The sequence below is a fragment of the Leishmania mexicana genome, chromosome 7 (genome assembly GCF_000234665.1).
Source record: "Leishmania mexicana MHOM/GT/2001/U1103 complete genome, chromosome 7".
NCBI lineage: Eukaryota > Euglenozoa > Kinetoplastea > Trypanosomatida > Trypanosomatidae > Leishmania > Leishmania mexicana.
The window spans coordinates 87,056-104,584 of NC_018311.1; the positions used below are offsets into that span (position 1 = coordinate 87,056).

Here is a 17,529-nt window from a genome sequence, read left to right on the forward strand (position 1 = left end):
GTGAGCGTGCACGAGGAGGGGAGGGGGAGGGTGTGGCGAGCACGAAGAATGCCAGAGAGCGACGAGAGGGAGGGAGAGGGAGGGACGAGAGATGACAGAATCAGGAGAGAGAGACGTCGCCCTCACCAGACACATGCAGGCACGCGCACCGAAGAGATGCGCGCAAGCAGGGAGAGCGAGATAATGGGAGAGGTGGGGGACTTTAGTCCATCACATGTGCGTGTGAATCACCGCAGAGAGTCGTCCGTGGGAAAGGCACGGCGACCGATCCGCGCTGCGGAGCAGACGGGAAATAGCAAAGGAAAACGAAAACGTCGATCGTAACGGGGGAGAGACGCACACGCGGTCTCACACATCATCCGTGAGGTTGAGCGTCACCTTGCCGTCCTCTGTGGCATCAAAGGCGGGCTGGCCGAGGAAGGGGCAGTTGGCGCAGCGGAAGGCGTCACCCTTGGAGCAGTTGCCGCACCCACCCGGCGGCATCGTGAAACCCTCCGCCTCGAGCTTGCCCTCCGCCTCAAGCTTGCGCTCCAGCTCAGCGCGGCCGCAGACGCAGTTCTTGCAGGCGCGACGGCGCGTCGTGCAGTCCTCACCCTTGGTCGCCTGTTTCAAGATGCGGTCCTCCTCCGTGAGAAGGGCATCCTCGTCAGGGATGGGCTGGCGCGTCTTGAGGCTGAACGCCTGCGTCGAGGTGGCAGACGAGGTCATGTGCGGGGTTTGCTGGCTCGCAAGCAGGGGGAGGGGGAGGGGAGGGGGTTGGTAGAGTGGACGGAACCTGTCGTCGATCGCACTCGTTCAGTGATGTTGATGCGCACGTGCGTTCGTGAAGGGCGGGAGCGAAGGATGAGGACAGCGGCGTGGCGGCGAGAAGCAGAAAACGTGAGAGAAGGGGAGAGAGCTGCGGTGTCGCCGTGGTGTATCCGCGCGCCGGGTCGGCGGGTGTGTGCTCGTGGTTGTTGTCGTTGCCCAAGAAGGGCAGCAGCGGAAGCACAAGGGCGGTGAAGGGCGGAGGGGGGTAGGGAGCAAGCAGAGGGGAGAGGTTGCATGCATGGCGGGCATAATTGCCACTGTCAGGGACGGGTCGGGAGCGGTGAGGCGGGAACGCGAGGCTGCTTGCATGTTGTGTCCAAAGAAAACTAAGCCACGCACACGAGCACGTGCGCGCGGCGCACGCTGAGCTCAGTCGAGTGTGCAGAGGAATTCTTCTATCTCCGTCCCTCGCCCCCCTCCTCCTTCCGCCAACCATCACATCCTCCAGCATGTCACAAGAGCGTGGGTGTCCTCTGGTCGGTTCTCTATACGTGCAGGTTAGTGTCGTCGTGTCCGTTCATGCGCCAACTCGCACGCGCGTGGGAGATGGCTGTGCCTGCTAATCCTCTTCCATTGCACGCGAGAGCGCGTCCTCCTCGCGCACAATGCGCATGTGCGACTCGCGACCAAGGCTCATGTTAGCGGCGAAGTCGAGCACCGACTCCCCCGCGCCTTCTGTGAAATGGTACGGGCACGTGGCCACGCTGCTGTGCTCGTAGTACCACTGCAGCTGATAGTCGCGGCCATCGACACCCCTGGCCGTGTCACCAGCCCGCAGTACAAGCGGTGGCACCGCCATATCAACGTGGTACGTCGCCTCTGACCGCTGCTTCATCTGCTGACGGGCGAGCTCCTCGGCATCGCCAGTGAGGGGGCGGCCGTAAAAGTTTGTAATATATTCCATGCGAGCGATATGATCCCACGACGGCTTAAGTCGGGCCCTGCTAGAGCGAAGCCGCACGTCAGCAGCGGCTATCGCCTCACTGTTCTCCACGACGGACGTGTCGGGAAGCAGCGGGCGATCGCGCGTGATGACGGGCCGCTGGGCACGCGCCTCCAGTCGACCGTAGGCGTAGTCGTACACGTGTAAACTGCGACTTCGGCGATCGTCCTTCACGTCCGCCGCAGTCGGCGGCGGAGGCGGCGCCACCACGTCCCTCCCATTGTTCTCATCGTTGCTGGCGCTGTGCTGCCCGTCGCTCCTCGCGTTCCCCTGCCGAGTGGCGTCATTCGATGGAGGCAGCGCGGGGGCTGTGGTGCCACGCTCCAGCGGCACCCACCGCCACCGTCGCCTTAGCACCCCGAGCTCCTGGTACAGCTCCACAATCAGCTCACTGCAGGAGACCTCGCCCGTGATTAGCTGCCGCAGCGGGTGCGCCTGGGTGTGGAGCCGCGGCCATAGAAAGGCCAGTGGGTACAGCAGACTGGAGTCCATGCGTCGCCCTTCGCTCTCCTCGCAGAAGCGCGCCAGCCGCCTCTCCCGCTCCGGTGTATGATCGTAGTTGCGCAGCCTGCGCACAGCAAAGTAGTGGTAGGCCGGCACGCCCGACGGCGTCACCGACAGCAGCCGCCGCGATGCCTCGACCAGTTGCACTGTGTCGTGTGTCACATTCCCCTTCACATCCACCACGTCGTACTCCTTGTTGTCCATCGCCTCGAGGATGATGGCGCCGCGGCGAATCACAGGGCGCCTCTGCAGCGCCGCCTCCTCAGCCCGAAGTTGCTCGCGAACCCAGAGAGCCGGGGACACTGGCACACGGGGGCCAGGTGCCGGTGCAGGCGACTCAGCGCCCTCCGTGCCTCTCTCGAAGACCTCGCTGAGGTCGCGCACCCGGTATGGAGGAGTGGATAAGGCCCACACTTTCGAGGACGACGCCGCTCCCCTCGCCCCGGTGTGCCCGGGCGCGGCAGGCGCGCCAGTCTCGCTCGTGTCGTCGTTAATGTGCTCGATCACCGCGGGTGCCACCACCACCGCCACGTGAGAGTAGCGGAGCGCCGCAGGCTTGAAGGACAAGATGAACTGCAGCGTCGTGATGCACCAGCTCACAGGCCCGGTACCGCGCATGAGAATGATGTCCCCGGGCTGCAGCGTCGGCTCGACATCTTTCCAATCCTCCAGCGTGTAGTCCCTGCCGGGTGCGAAGAGCGTGTCGACAGTGGGCTGGTGAAGAGTGCGCACCACCACGCAGGTGGCCACGTACACGCCAGCACCGGCAGCCCCGTAGCCGGCCAGCGTCGCGAGCCTCCCGAAAGCCCCGCGGCGGCGGAAGTTGTGCACCCGCCGGTGCCAGAAGAAGTTGGGCATCTCTTTGTACACTGGGGAGCCCACGGCAGCGGACATCGCGACATGCTCGCCAAGCCGCCTGGTGAAGCGAAGCATCGTCGGCGTTCTTATGTGGGCACTTGCAGGATAGTGCCCCCACCCCACCCCTGATGTTGGGGTCTTGCGAGAATCGATGAGCGGGCACACACGCCAACGCTGACGCCCACACGCGCGCACGCAGAGAGGAGTGGATGAGCCGGGGGAGGGCAAGAGGAGGTGCAGAGTGGGCGCCGGTATGGGGCGAGTAGACCAGAGCGACGCTACACACCGCAGAGGTTGGAGGGCTGTCTTCTCTCGCGCACCCTCGCTCCACTGCAGCGCGGCAGCACAAGAATGGAGAAGACAAGATGAGAAGCGACGAGGATGAGCATTGCAGTCATCAAGTACCCCCCCCCCCTTTCTCCCCCCACCGCACGCACCGACGGCGTGCGCGTGCATCTGCGACGCACGGCGGCAGAGACAGCGCGGAGGGGGCGAAAGACAAGGTGATAAGACTCAGCGCTGAGAGTCTGAGAAGCCTTCACACACACACACAAAACCCCTCCCCCGCCCTCCCCTCCACGAGAAGTCCGGTGAGAAGCACCATCGCCGGGCATCAAGACGACCCCGCCAGCTGCCACCTCCGCGTCTGCACGCAAGCGCGCAAAGGCTCCCCAGGCACCCTTGAAGGCAGGAAGTGCAACCGTCTGAGCCAGCACACACGCCACCACACCCGCTTCGGCCATGGTGTCTCCTGCGCGAGGAAGGACAGGAGACTGTCTCTCCGTGGTGCTGGTTAGTACACGGCGCACGTGCACGGCATACCGCCAAGGGCGTTTCGCTCCTTCCTTTTGTTGTTTGGGTGGGGGGAGGGCGCTGGTGCCTGAGGCGCGCATCATCGCTGCGGCCCGCGCTCTCGGTGATTGCGGGCGGGGGGAGATGGGGAAGGCCGGAGTCGAGAGAATCGGAGACGGTCTCGGCATTCGCACGCAAGCCATGCGCACCCTTCACGCCACACCATCCGTGAGCCTCCTCGCAGACGTGTGGCGCTGTTCATTTTCGCTCGGCTCTCGCTTTCGGTTGTCTGCGTCCTCCATCGGGCGATCCCGCCATCGCTGGCCACAGTCGCACAGGACCTCCGCTGCGCCCGCAGACGCTTACCCTTTTCCGTGTCCAGCTCTCTGACAGGTCGCAAGCCTGCTTCCTGCGGCCCCCAAAGCGCCACAGCGCGGCACACCTATACATCACCACTGTCAACCGCCTCCTCGTCACTCACGGACGCGCACGCCTCCAAGACGCGCTGCATCGTGCTCGAGCCTCCTCACACGCACATCATGGCCAGATACGTAAGCAACGCCCGTGCGCGGGCCCATGCATCGGCGTGCGGGGCGTGTTTTAGCCCAGCGGGCCGGCCGGCTGCTGCCCCTCCGGCGGGCGCTCGCGCTGCTTCGCAAGGTAGTCCTCCTTCAGGCGGTTCGACGGCACGGGCACGCGGGCAGCGAGGTAGTCCTTGAGGTTGAACGGACGGTGCCACTGCTTGAAGAAGGGGTGCTCGAGCAGCTCCTGTGCGGTCGGCCGCTGCGAAGCTGTCGGTAGTGTTGCCAGTCGGCAGAAGTCCGCGAAGACGGTGCCCAGCGGCACAGCGCGGTGCTTGTTGAACTGAAACACGTCCACCGGCTTATCCATCCGCGACACGCGGTCAAACTCGTCGATGACGTCCGTGAGGTCATAGGGGTACTCGCCCACCGCGAACTCTGCGAGGGTGACGCCAACGGCCCAGATGTCAGCGGGCTTGCCGTACGGCTCGCCGCGCTGGCGTTCGGGACTCATGTACTTGTCCGTGCCGCAGCAGTCCCCGGCTTCGTCGGACGACGACGATGGGCTCAGTCCCCTTCGGGTAGCGTCCCATTCGCCCGAGCCCTCCTCCGACGATGTCGACTCCGCCTCCAGCACATCCATGCCGTCGCGCTGCGCCAGCAGGCTGTTCGTGGTGCTGCTGAGCACTAACCCCTCTGCGGAGCTCCCCATCTCGGGCGGGGTCGTGCCGACCATGCCGCTGCCAAGCTGGCCGCTAATGCCTGCGCCGATGCTGCCACGTTGAGCGTGCCAGATGAACGGCGCGCGACGGCCACGTGCGCCTGTCAGTTGCAAGGATGTAAGCGACGGTGACTGCAGTGGCGTGATAGACTGCGCCGGGGCGACGGAGGGGGGTGGCATGTACGTCAGCATGTCGTTCTTGATGCCGATGCCGTTGCTGTCGCAGCGCTGCGACAGTCCAAAGTCGCTGAGCTTCACGACCCCGTGTTCATTCACAAGGACGTTACCGGGTTTGATGTCTTGATGGATGTAGCCACGGGAGTGCATGTCGCGGACACCGCGTAGCAACTGCTCTCCCACAACGGCAACCAGGCGCTCTGTGACGCCAAGAGGTTCCTCGACGAGACCGCTGCCGTCGTCCGACTCCGAGTCGTCTGTGCCGCAGTCGCTCTTCACGGAGTACGAGTCGAGCAGAAGGCTGTCATTGCTGCCGTAGATGTGCTTGTAAGCGCCGCTGAGAGGGTGACACGGAACACCACCACCGCCGCATGCCGTGCTATCCGCATCGCTCCTACCGGTAGTGCCGGCGGCTGTTGGTATGCACGGCCTCGGCGCCGACGACGGTGCCCGCTCTGCGAGAGTACGCCGAGAGTCGAGCAGCTTAGGTGAGATGCTGTTCATGGACGGATGCCGCTCGGTGTCGGCGGCGGCGACACCGCCGCCAGTACCGCTCCTGCCAACGCCAACCGCCGAGGCATCCTTCAGAGAGCCCTCAGCAACCTGCGGCGCCTCGGGAGCGTCAGAGAGCAGAGGCGGAACGGATGGGCTACCACCATGCCCACTGCCGCGGCGGCCGCCGTCACCGTCGTCATCATCGTCGGTGGTGAGCAGTCGGTGACGCTCTTGTTGCGACCCTCGCACCATCCGCGCATGCTGTTGTAGGCAGTTGGCGAGGTGATCGAGGCCGCCATAGTGCATGAACTCCATCACAATGTCCAGCGCCGCCACCTCAGCAAGGAAGAAGGCATTGTAGACCTTGACCATGAATGGGCTGCGGTAAGTGAGGTGCAGCACCTGCAGCTCGCGAATCACAATGCGCTGAAGCTGGCTGATGCGACCACTCGAGACGGCGCCGCTGCGCATGAACGGTGAGGAGCAGCCCAGGCACAGTGGAGAGAGGTCCACCCGCTTCACGGCGAGGCGACGGCCGGTGGGCTTGTGTATCGCGACGAACACTGTCGCCGAGGCGCCTTCACCGCAAGTCGTCGGGAGGATGTCGAGGTCACGTAGCCGAACCACATTTGGCGGCAGCGGCGGGAACGACGTGTTATGAGTCGTCCCTGAGCCACCCATCATCGGGGCGGCCGCCGCCATTCCCGTTTCTGCCGTCGTGGTGGTGCGGAAGCCACAAGGGTTTGTATGCCCGGACGGGCTCCCCATACAGCTGCCAGCAGTTGTCGAGGCAATAGCGCCTCGATAGGCAGGTATATCGGCGTAGGGCAGCAGCAGACTGTTCACCGTGTCGGTGTCTGTAAAGGCGCCGGCGCCTAACATGCTCCCTGCCCCGCCTGCGGTCGCAAAGGGGGACGGCGAGACCGTGTTCGTCGTACCCAACGCCCCTGGCAACCAACCGTTGCTCGCCTGAGACCGCAGCTGCGCGTGGCAGATGTTGCCGACACTGCCGCCAAAAGGCTGCCCAAGTGGGGTGGTGGAGTTGGGTGTGGCGACCTGCTGCTGCTGCGTCACTGCAGCGGCACCAGCGGTCACCATGCCGTAGCCAAGGTTTCGGGTAGGCGAAGCGTTGGTGTCTGTTACGTGATGCGCACCAGGCAGCAAGCCTTCATGCTGCTGCGGCTGCTGATGGAGGGAGCCGTTCGCGCCGAGGAAGTGAGAGGCCGCAGTGTCGTTGCAAACTGTGCTCAGGAGCTGCGGCGGCGGCCCAGCGGCAGCACCGGCTCTATCGTAGTGCGGGCCGAGGGGGCTTGGGAGCGCCATCCGCTGGCTGTCCATTGAGTACGTGATCGGGCTGAAGGGCGTGTCCATACTGGTAGAGAAGAGAGTGAAAGACGCGTTCGCCGTGGCGCTGGCGCCCCCTCCTCCGCCGCCGCTGTTGTGCATGTTGCGCGCGTTGCCCGAGCAGCCACCGCCGTGGTACGCATGGGGCAAAGGCCAGTCGGAGCCGGTTGTGTTCGGTGTCATGGGACCTAGTCCACCCGCACCGCCGCCAACACCCCCACCACCCCCGATGTCATTGCCGCCGCCGGGACCGAGTAGTTGCATGCGCCCCACAAGGCCCCCGTTGCTGCTCACGGGCGAGTAGCTGGCCGCAGATCGCTGCGGATGCAGCAGCTGTAGCGGCCGACTCTTGCTGCCACCACCGCTAGTTCCGGTTGTGCTGCTGCCCATGAAACTGCCACAGGTGCCGCCTGGACCGGCCGCTCCGCCAGTGGCGCTGCCGGCGTCAATGCGGGTTGGGTTGAGGAGAAGCATGTTACGCACCGTGAGACAACCTTCCCGCGACACGCGGAACATCCCCGCGACGAGGGTGCGACGATCTTGTGAGATGCGCACAAGCCCGCCGCTGCGAGTGCCGGAGGAAAAGGTGCTCAGGCTCTGACCTGCGCTGCCATGGGTGCGGGCGAAGGGGCCGGGTCGAGCGGGTGTGGCCGGGGGGTTGCAGCCGCTTCCGCGTGCGGGTCGATCTGCTGTCGTGCTCACCAAGTCGCTTGCGCTGCCACTGTGCATAGTCATCCCCATGGACCGCGAATTCAGCGGAGGAGAGGTCAGTGCGGAGGCGCCGGCGCCGGCGCTGGCGCTGGCAGCAGCAGCAGCAGTGGCAGCAGACGAGATGGCGGCTCGGTTCGCTGACGACGGCGGCGCAGCTGATGCGGGAGAAGTCATCTCACCGCTTGTATCGTTCGCACTGACGGCGGTGCTGAGCGACGCTGGGCCGACCGGCGAGCGAAGACGCAACAGTAACGGCGGCGGTGCACGGCGGCGCGCTGTCCGAGCACTCGCAGCAGCTCCGGACAGAGAAAGCGGCGACAAGACCCCGGCAGCCGCAGCAGCAGCACCGCCACCACCCGCGCCAGTCACCGATAGACGCGCTGCGGAAGGCGGCTGAAGTCGGTTGACACCAGCGGTGGGGGTCGCGGTGCTGAGCGACGCCGCTGGCGTACTCCCAGTGCCGAAGCTGCCGGCGCCGAAGTGGTTGGCGAACCCGCACAAGCTGCTGTTGCTCAACAGCGGTGTCGCGTTCGGTGTCACAGCACCGCCAGCGGCAGCGGCGGAAGCGTAGCCGGCTTGAAAAGACCCGTAGTGGGACATCGTCGCACTCAACGGTGTTGAAACTGGTGCGACGGCGGCCGGTGTGATGGCGCCCGCCGCTCTGTAGTGGGCCGCCGTCGATGTACCACTGCTGCCGGTGAGGCTCCTTTGTCTTTCACATGCGGCACGGTGTTGTTGGGCAGCGATAGGGTGGGCCGGCCGGCCGGATCGGAGCGGCGGTGAGGTTGTCGGCAAGACTGTCGGCAACTTCACGTGCGCAGTCGCATAGGGGGCGGGACTCATGGGCAACCGTGTCTCCGCCAACTCGTGCGAGTCTCGCCTGACCGCTAGCGTGTTTAGCCGCTCTCCATCTGCGTCCACCTCGCCACCGCCGTTGTCGTGCGTCGGTAACACGGATAAGACAAGGGTCGAAGATGGTGGGCTGGGTACGCCAGGTGTGCGCGGCAGAGGCGCAGGCGGCCGCTGCACGGGCACGTGCAGCCACTGGTTGGTTTGAGAGACAGAAAAGGTCGCCTGCGTCGCTGGCGTCGTGAGTGATCGATCCTCTGGTATGCCGACAGCTGGCGTGATCAGCACGGGTCTGGCGGCGACGGTCAGAAAAGTCGTCGGCGGCGCCGAGCTTGAAAAGAGTGATGGCGGGCGTCGTTTCTCACGGCGCGGCCCTGACACGGCCGCCATTGCCTCCTCCACCGAGCAACTCGGCGGCGCGCCATCGCCCAGCGGCAGCATCAACGACCCCGCTTGAAACGACGGTGTCTCGGACCCGTTCATGGTAGTGCACGCCGGCAGCGTGACAGACAGCATCTTGCGAGGCAATCCGCTTGCTGCTGTGGTGGTGTTGGTGGTGGTGCCCGTCGTCGTCATCGTTGTCAGGTCCCCACCTGCGCTGGGCTGCTGCCCTGCAGAGCCCCGGGATCCCGCATCTACAGCGACTCTCGCACTCTCCTCCGGTTGCAGGGAGATCGACTGCGGCTTGAGCGGCGAACTAGGAGCCGCGCTCCTCCTGCCAGTCATGTCGGGTGTTGCATCACTGCCCGCCTTTACAAGGGACAAAGAGCTGTGCCGCGCGGAGGTGGCGTCAACGCCACCGCTGACGGCGGTCTTCGTAGAGGACATGATGGTGGGTGTACCGGCAGAGCTGGTGTCGCGAGGAGTCTTCATGCAGGGCTGCGCAGCGGCAGCGTCGATGCCACCCTCTGAGCCTGACTGATCCTGCATTGGCGGAGTCGGAAGTGTGTCTCTCAGCGCGCGAGGCTCAGTGGTGTGCATGGAAGCCGTCGATGTTGATGCGGTGAGCGAAGAGGACGTTGCGCAGTCTCCCGCGCCATCGTGGTCCAAGTGCAAAGCAACGTAGGCGGCGTCCGCACTTCGACTCGTCAGCCGCTCCACTGCGGCTGGAAGGGAAGAGGGGGGAGGGCTGGAATCATTGCTGGCGTGTCCGCTGCGCTCGTGCGCTGTGACATGGGGCACCCGCAGCGATACAACCCTGTCACGCTGAGCGGCATCAGGCCGCGCACAACTGCTGTGTTCCTCATCGCATGATGGGCTGGCGCTGGGCAGGCTACCAGCAGTCGGGTCTACGTATTGGAGAGGGCCGTCGCATGGCGGCAGTGATGAGACAAGCAGCCGCTGTTGCTGCGCCAATGCTGTCGAGGAGTACGACATTATTGTCGTTGATGACGACCCGGTCGGTGGTGACGGCTCGGCGGACACCGAAGAAACGGCAGTGGATGTCATGGTGGCAGCAGCGGTGGCGGTGGCGCTGTCGAGCTGTGAGCTGGACATGAGCGGCACGCTCCGTTTGGCGAGAGCGCGGGGAGACGGAGAAAATCGTGCACTGCACGGATCCGAACAAAGCGGGGCCCAAGAGAAACAGTCAGCACAACGCGTGAGAGATAAGGGGAGGAGGGAGGAGGAGGGCGTGTGTGTGCGCGCGCTGCTTAGCTGTATAGAGAGTGGGTCGATAGATGGCTGCGCTTTCCGTGGATGCGGCGCTTCCAACCGCTGCCTCCGCAGACCACGAGGAGGCGGACCAATGAAAGAAATGACCGCACACGCGCGCACACGCCGCGAACGTCTTTAAGGGGATGGGGGGAGTCCGCAGAGTGAGCAGCGGCAGCAGCAGCGGAGAGGTCGCACGCGCAACAACGCAAGATAAAATAAAATAATAAAAACGTTTTTCAATAATGTGTGCGTGTGCGTGGGTGTGGGTGTGGCGGTGTATACCTCGGCGTGTCTACTACACACATACACATGCACACAATATATATATATATATCGGTGTCTATATACGTATATATATATATATAGATATCGATGTACGTCTATCTATATATATATATACGTATATGTATGTATGTATATATATATATATATATTGTGTGTATGTATGTATGTATGTGTGTGTGTGTATTGGTATCTGGATGTGTGCGCCGAGTGAGCAGTGCACCACCACCGCTACCACGACACGTAATGCAGCAGCAGCAGCAGCCGCAGCACCGGTCCCGTCTCCCGCTTCGCCTCTTCCGCGAGCAACCAATGTCGACGTTCGAGTAAACGCTTCGCCCTCTGTGCAAGAAGGCCCGGGTCCTCGGGGGTGGTGGTGGTGGTGGGTGAGGGGAGGGGAGTGTCTCGCTACCGTGTCGGGTAGAGCCTAATGACGTGCGCTCGTGCCCTCACATGCACAGACGCACACACACACACACACACACACACAGGCGGGCGGGCGGGCGGGCGGGCAGGCAGCGACAGATGCATCGACAAGCTCGGAGAGGGGAGAGGCAATATAGAGGTAGGAAGCAAACAAAATAACGGCAATGACGCGGAGGCGAGCGACCTCCTCTCAAACGAGCGCGAGAAGGGCGCGGGAGCTCGGGGGCGGCACACACACTCGCACACACGAAGGTGCGTAGTACACGGCCGCTGCCGCAATCAGCTCCCACCACGGCTTGTCTCCAAACGACAGCGAGGGGGTGGGGGAGGAGAGACTGGAGGTGGAGTGATCCCCTGAGCCAGCGTGATTTTCCATCCGCTGCCGCTGTGGTCCCACAAGCAGTGTGGTGTCACCACCTTGTCGCCGAAGGAGGGGGAGGGGAGGGGACGAGTGCACGTATCTCTGCGTGTGTGTGTGTGTGTGTGTGTACAACGTAAAGACGGACGTGTTCCAGAAGGGCCCTGAGCGTGCTGGCGCGATCACACTTGTGTGCTGAGTTGGGCGGTGCCGGTGACGGTGGAGGTAGAAGAACGAGAAGGTGCACGGCTCCGAGGTGCTGATCGAAGTCAGCGAGAGGAGCGCTGGGGGGGGGGGCAACGACAGACATAATTGAAAGCCGCCGTCCGCCGCGAGGGTGATGTGGGTGAATGGTGGACGAGACGAGAGTCAGGCAAGAGCACACGCACGCGCCAGGGGGTGGGGCCGCGCAGAGAGAGAGGAGGGCGACAGACAGAGAGACGTGGAGGGTTGGGCACCCGAGCAAGCATGCACGCACACTCGCGACGAAAAAGGGCACCGCCAGCGACACCAGCGGGAACGCACTCGTCGTGCATCGTGTGGTACGGCTGGTGTCACATGCATGTCCACGCACGGTGTGGAGAGAAGCACAGGCTGCAGTTGTCAGCCATAGGAACGTGCAGCTGTTGCACTGCGGCCCTTCCGCTTCGCTTGTGTGGGCCTCTCGCTCTTGCTTTCTGCGTAGGTACAACCGACACCGGTGTTGGAGAGGCCACGCAGGCGCAGGGAGGGAGAGAGGCAGTGCTTGCTGCAGGTGCGCATAGCCACACAGAGGGGGCGACGAAGATAGCGAGATCAGCGAAGAACGACGAGAAAGACCCTGAGAAAGGGCGACAGCACGCATGTGGCGATACGCGGTAGGAGCGTGGTTGAGGGGAGGCAGCAGCGATGACCACCACAGCCACAAGCATGAAAAATGAGCACCAGGCAATGGGCGGACAGCGATGCGCTGTCGCGAGGGAGAACGCGGCGTGGAGAGAGGTGGCGAGAGAAGCGCACCCACCGGCGCATGGCACACACACACACACACGCACGAGACGCCAAACCGTAAGAAGAGCGCACGTAAGGTAAGGGGCCGAGGAGACAACGAAGAAAACACAAAGGAAAGAGAAGGGGACAGGTGGCGATGCTGACCATAAGATGCGAGACAGCCACAGCGAATACGTGTCCGCGTGCCCCGCATCTTCCCCCCTTCTGTAGCACTCCAAGTCTTTCCGGCTGCAGATGATGCGACGCTGTCGTTGTGCGTCGTAACAACGGCTGAACTGCACTGCTCTCTCTCTCTTCCCCCTTTGCGTGCTCCCTTCTTCCCCTCGCTCAGCGCATCCTCTCGCGCGGGCGGAGACAAGCGTGTGCGTGTCTGTGCGTGAGGGAAGGGAGACGATGCGCAGTGAAGCCATCATGCGATGGTGTGCGAGTGCTCTACCCGCGGGTATCGCCCATCCGCTTCTGCTTCTGGACAGGTCTCCCTCTCCCTCCATCACCCACGGCTGCACTCGACCTACTTCTACGGGCGACGGGACGCCTCCATCCACACCGCGTAGTCCTCCATCATGGCGCTGGCGGTACAGTACATGCCGGCTCCAGGGCCGGAGATGGTCACGACGCCGAGGTAGTCCGTCCACACAGACACGGCGCTCGTCGTGCCGTCCATGTAGTACAGCGGATGCTCCTGACCCAGCAGCATCGGCTTGACCGAACATGTCAGGTGCTCGTGCGGCGGCCGCGTACATGACTGAGTCTCTTCTCCCTCCGCTGCTGACGACTTGGAAGCACAAGACGACGTCACGCCCCCCTCCATCGCAGCGCTCACCACGTGGCGGTAGCGCAGACCCTTCGCCCTCGCGTCCTGCAGCATTTCCGGCGTGAGACTGTCGATGCCCGTCACCGGGATGGTCGAGCGGCTCGGCTGATGACCGAAGGCGATGGCTACCATCACGAGCAGCTTCATGAAGGCGTCTTGGCCGGAGACATCGTTGGTAGGGTCCGCCTCTGCGTAGCCCAGCTCCTGTGCCTTCTTCAACACCTCCTCAAACCTCTTCTCCGGGTGCTCGCGCAGCTCTGTAAGGACGTAGTTGCTCGTGCCGTTGACGATGCCCTCGATCTTGCGCACTTGTTGGACGTGGCACATGTTCTGCAGCGTCTTGATGATCGGGACGCCGGCGGCAACCGTCGCTTCGAAGCCAACATACACCCGCGTCGCCGGAAACGATGACGATGTCGGGGTGCACGAGGCGGCCAGCTCCTGCAGGGCAGCGCCATACCGGGCGAACATCACCTTGTTGGCTGTGATCACCGTGCATCCGTGCTCCACAATGGCACGCTGGAGGTACGTGAAAGCCGGTTCCTCGCCCACCGTCGCCTCGAAGATGACCTGCACGTCAGCGCGGAAGACGTCTTCGATGTTGTCCGTGAGCAACTTTGCATCGCTCGCGCAGCCGTCCGGCAAGACGCGACTTCGTCTGCGCAGGTCGCGCACGAGAATCTTGACGATGACGAGCTCCGCGCCGCCGAGCCTCTGCTTGAGCTGCTCACGGCGCTGCTGCGCAACGTTGTAGAGGCCTTGCCCTACGGTACCGAAGCCCAGGAGGGCAGCGCGAACGACGGTCATGCTGGTGATGAGAAGGATGATGCAGGGGTGGCGCGTGGAGGTGCTTGAGAGGTTGCAGGGGGCAGGGGCGCGTCGGTGCGTGCTACCGAATCGCCCCTGAGCAGGGAAGGTGACACCCAGTGTGGCCGCCCGCGACTACGAAGACAGCGCGAACAAAAAAGGCGGTGCGTGGGGATGGACGAGGGTGGGAAGGGGTGGCGCATGCGCTGCAGCGGTCCTCCGTGGCCACAGCGTAGCGATGTGAAGAGCAACAAGGAGAGAGAACGTATAAGGCGGAGCACAGCCACAACACATGCGTGTGCGCACGCGTCCGTGGTTTAGCCGCAGAGGAGCGGCTCACGATGAGGCGGTGCCTCGCGCGCGTGTACAGGAACAGCTGTGGCGAAGGAGGAGGGACGGGAGAAACTGGGCAGCGGCGGCCGCGGGCTGGTGCACATGGGACACGAGATGATACGCGTCGTGAGCGGTCGGACTAAACAAGATGCGGATGGGTCTGCGGTCTGTCGTCCGCCGATACAGACATGCCCCATCTCTCCGCGACACTCGCGCCGTGACTACGCCGAGACGGTCCCCTAGAAACGGACGGCGAGCGGGTGACGTGGCGGACAGAAGAAGGAGGGCAGGTGGCGGGTGGCGGTCGTGACCACCGCGGTGCTTTCTTGGTGGCCAGATGACTGTGCGCGTATATCTGTGAGCCTTTCATGGGGCCCTCCCGAGAACCTTGCGCAGGAAGTACATCATGGCTGGACCCTCGCGAGCACAACCCCATCAGAGGCAGTTAGAGAAGCACGGAAGACATGCAAACCATGCTCACCAGTGTGCCCTGTTCCTCTGCCGCACAGCGTGAGGTCCAACGCCGCGCCACCGCCGACCCTGTCACGGGCCCCATCCGCGTGGTGCGAGGCACTGGTAGACACGCGTCACGGCAGTGCGCCGACCCAGTCACCCGAGGACGGCCCCTGCCCTCAAACTCTGCCCACCCACCCCGCACCTCGTAGGGCGCCGCACAGCCGCTCCCCCATCAGGCAGGCCGCAACGTGGTGCATCCTCCTCCCCTCTCGGGGGGTGGCTCGCAGGCGCCCCACACCAGCAGGCGGTGCGGGGGTTGGGTGGCATGCGCTCGAGTCACGCGGACACTTTTTGCCTATCCGATGATACCCACAAACACGCTCACTGCCGCAGCTCGCCCCGACGCCCACGCCGTCCAGGGCCCGCCCGCCGACATCCGCAGCGATGACTCGCGCTGACTCGCCCACGTCGTAGGCACTTGACGCCGGCACCACCAGTAGTGGCTCGGCATTTGGCGGGGAGGGGAGGGGGGGCTGCTCGCGGTACCGCACGAGCGCCAGCACACCGACCCCGCGGTAAGAACGGAAGAGAAAACACAAAACGTAGACAAGCACACGCGCAGACGTCGGGAGGGAGGGAATGGTGTGCAGCGTGCGCGGTGTCAGAGAGGATTAGCAGCCCAGACCGACATGTGCGTGCGTGTGCGTGCGTGCCGAGGAAGAGCAAGCGATAACGGGAAAAGGGCTGAAGCGAGTCAGAGACTCTGCGAATTCATGGACGCGCAGATGTATAGGGAAGAGAACGGCCAGTAGTCGCACATCAACCCAACACAGGCGGAGGATGAGGGGGAGAGGAGAGAGAAGGGGAGCGCGTGTGGCGTGCAGCCACGGATGCCCGCATGTAAACATATCGCGCGGTGGGGAAGCGGAAAACACTTTTAGATGAGGGAAGGGAAGGGGGAGACGACGAAAGATCGGGTGCAGCACCCACCCCACACCACACACACACACACACACACACACACATACACCTCCCGCACGCAGTCGTTGCACGGCCACTTTTCCTTTCCGCTAAAGACTGCTTGCCGGCGTGCAGCACCCCGATGCTCGTGCGATGGGGCACACGCCGAGAACGAGAGAGAGGACGTGCGGCGGGCGTGAGCGCGTAGAGAAAGATGGATGTAGACAGCGAGAGCAGGCGTAGCCAACACCGCCATGTGCAGCCTCGGCGCCACCCTCACTCGGCCCCCACCGGCGTAGCCTGCACCACTCCGCAAGCTACACGCTCACAGCTGGCTCGCCTCGCTCCCGCCGCACATCAGCTGCACCACGCGCCGCATGACCAACAGGCCCTTGTCCAGCTGCTCCAGCGACACAAACTCGTTCGCCTTGTGTGCCTGTTCAATGTTGCCGGGGCCGCACACAACGGAGTTGATGCCAGCGGCCTGGTACTCGCCCGCCTCTGTGCAGAAAGATACCTTCGTCACCATCGGACGCTCAGGGTTGGCAGCCAGGAGGGCCTTCACGACCGACGCATCCTTATTCCCGCCAAAGGGCGCGACTTCGCCGCGCTTCACCACCTCCATGCCTCCCTCCGGGCACGCCAGCTTCACGCGCTCCGTCTCCGCGCCGATGAAGTCCCAGACCTCCTCCTTAATAACAGATGCAGGGTGAGATGGCACGTTGCGGAACTCGAAGCCCAGCGAGCACTCTGCAGGGATGGTATTCATGGCGTTGCCGCCGGTCGTGAGAGCCGGACAGAGGGTCGTGTGGGTGATGTTGAAGCCCTCCTCGAAGGGGCCCTGGCGGGCGAAGCGATCACGCATCTCGAAAAGCTTCTGCAACACGCGCATCGCAGGCTCGATGGCGTTGTACCCGGCGGTCTGCAGCGAAGAGTGCGCAGCCTTGCCTTTGAAGGTGATGTAGCTGTAGAAGATGCCCTTGTGCGCAACTACGAGGTCCAGCATTGTCGGCTCGCCAACGATGCAGCCCTCGCACTTCTTCAGATCGCTTCCCCGCTCGCGCATCAGCTGTCGCACGCCGTCGAACGTCGTCTCCTCGTCGTACGTCAGCGCAATTTGCACAGGCTTCCGCGGCGGCGCATGCACCCACTCCGGCACAAGTGCAAGGCACACCGCAATGAACGCCTTCATGTCGCACGACCCGCGCCCGTAAAGGTTGCCATCGCGCTCCGTCAGCACGAACGGGTCACTTGCCCACTTCTGCCCGTCCACTGGCACAACATCGGTATGCCCGCTCAGGATCAGCCCGCCTTCCACGCTGCCATCCGCGCTTGGCAGCGTCGCCAACAGGTTTGCGTGGATCCCGTCCGCCGACCGCATCACCGTCACGTGCTTCACGCCGCACGCCGCAAGGTACCCTTGCACGTACTCGATCAGCGGCAGGTTCGTGCGCGCACTTACCGTTTCGAAGCCAACCAGCTTCGCCAGCATATCACGCACATGTTGAAGGGAGGCCATTGTTCCTGGAGAGCGGCCGGAGTGTGGGGTCGATAGCGAGCGGAAGCAGAATCCCAGGAAGCGATAGAAGCGGCTGCAGAGAATGGCGTGACGAATTTCTAGAGAGGAGGAAGAGGAGGAGGCAGGCAGAGGAGGTGAATTCGGTGAGAGACCAGCTGAGATGCCCCGTGCAGGTGCTGCACGCCACGCATGATCGCGGGTGC

General features: G+C 63.7%; 5 protein-coding genes across 5 annotated transcripts; all 5 read right to left on the reverse strand.

Annotated features, from left to right (window-relative positions):
• Positions 1-348: 348 nt before the first annotated feature.
• Positions 349-708, reverse strand: LMXM_07_0230 (conserved hypothetical protein; the record flags this gene model as incomplete). The annotated part of the gene is made up of 1 exon (XM_003872118.1): positions 349-708. The coding sequence occupies one exon, from the start codon at positions 706-708 to the stop codon at positions 349-351; it is 360 nt and encodes a 119-aa protein (XP_003872167.1).
• A 661-nt stretch (positions 709-1,369) lies between these two features.
• LMXM_07_0240 (conserved hypothetical protein) lies at positions 1,370-3,190 on the reverse strand (the record flags this gene model as incomplete). The annotated part of the gene is made up of 1 exon (XM_003872119.1): positions 1,370-3,190. One exon carries the CDS (start codon positions 3,188-3,190, stop codon positions 1,370-1,372), a length of 1,821 nt encoding a protein of 606 aa, XP_003872168.1.
• A 1,317-nt stretch (positions 3,191-4,507) lies between these two features.
• On the reverse strand, positions 4,508-10,222 carry LMXM_07_0250 (putative protein kinase; the record flags this gene model as incomplete). Its single annotated transcript, XM_003872120.1, has 1 exon — positions 4,508-10,222. The coding sequence occupies one exon, from the start codon at positions 10,220-10,222 to the stop codon at positions 4,508-4,510; it is 5,715 nt and encodes a 1,904-aa protein (XP_003872169.1).
• Positions 10,223-12,954: 2,732 nt separating this feature from the next.
• LMXM_07_0260 (homoserine dehydrogenase-like protein) lies at positions 12,955-14,058 on the reverse strand (the record flags this gene model as incomplete). The annotated part of the gene is made up of 1 exon (XM_003872121.1): positions 12,955-14,058. The coding sequence occupies one exon, from the start codon at positions 14,056-14,058 to the stop codon at positions 12,955-12,957; it is 1,104 nt and encodes a 367-aa protein (XP_003872170.1).
• A 2,074-nt stretch (positions 14,059-16,132) lies between these two features.
• On the reverse strand, positions 16,133-17,326 carry LMXM_07_0270 (acetylornithine deacetylase-like protein; the record flags this gene model as incomplete). The annotated part of the gene is made up of 1 exon (XM_003872122.1): positions 16,133-17,326. The coding sequence occupies one exon, from the start codon at positions 17,324-17,326 to the stop codon at positions 16,133-16,135; it is 1,194 nt and encodes a 397-aa protein (XP_003872171.1).
• Between the last annotated feature and the right edge of the window lie 203 nt (positions 17,327-17,529).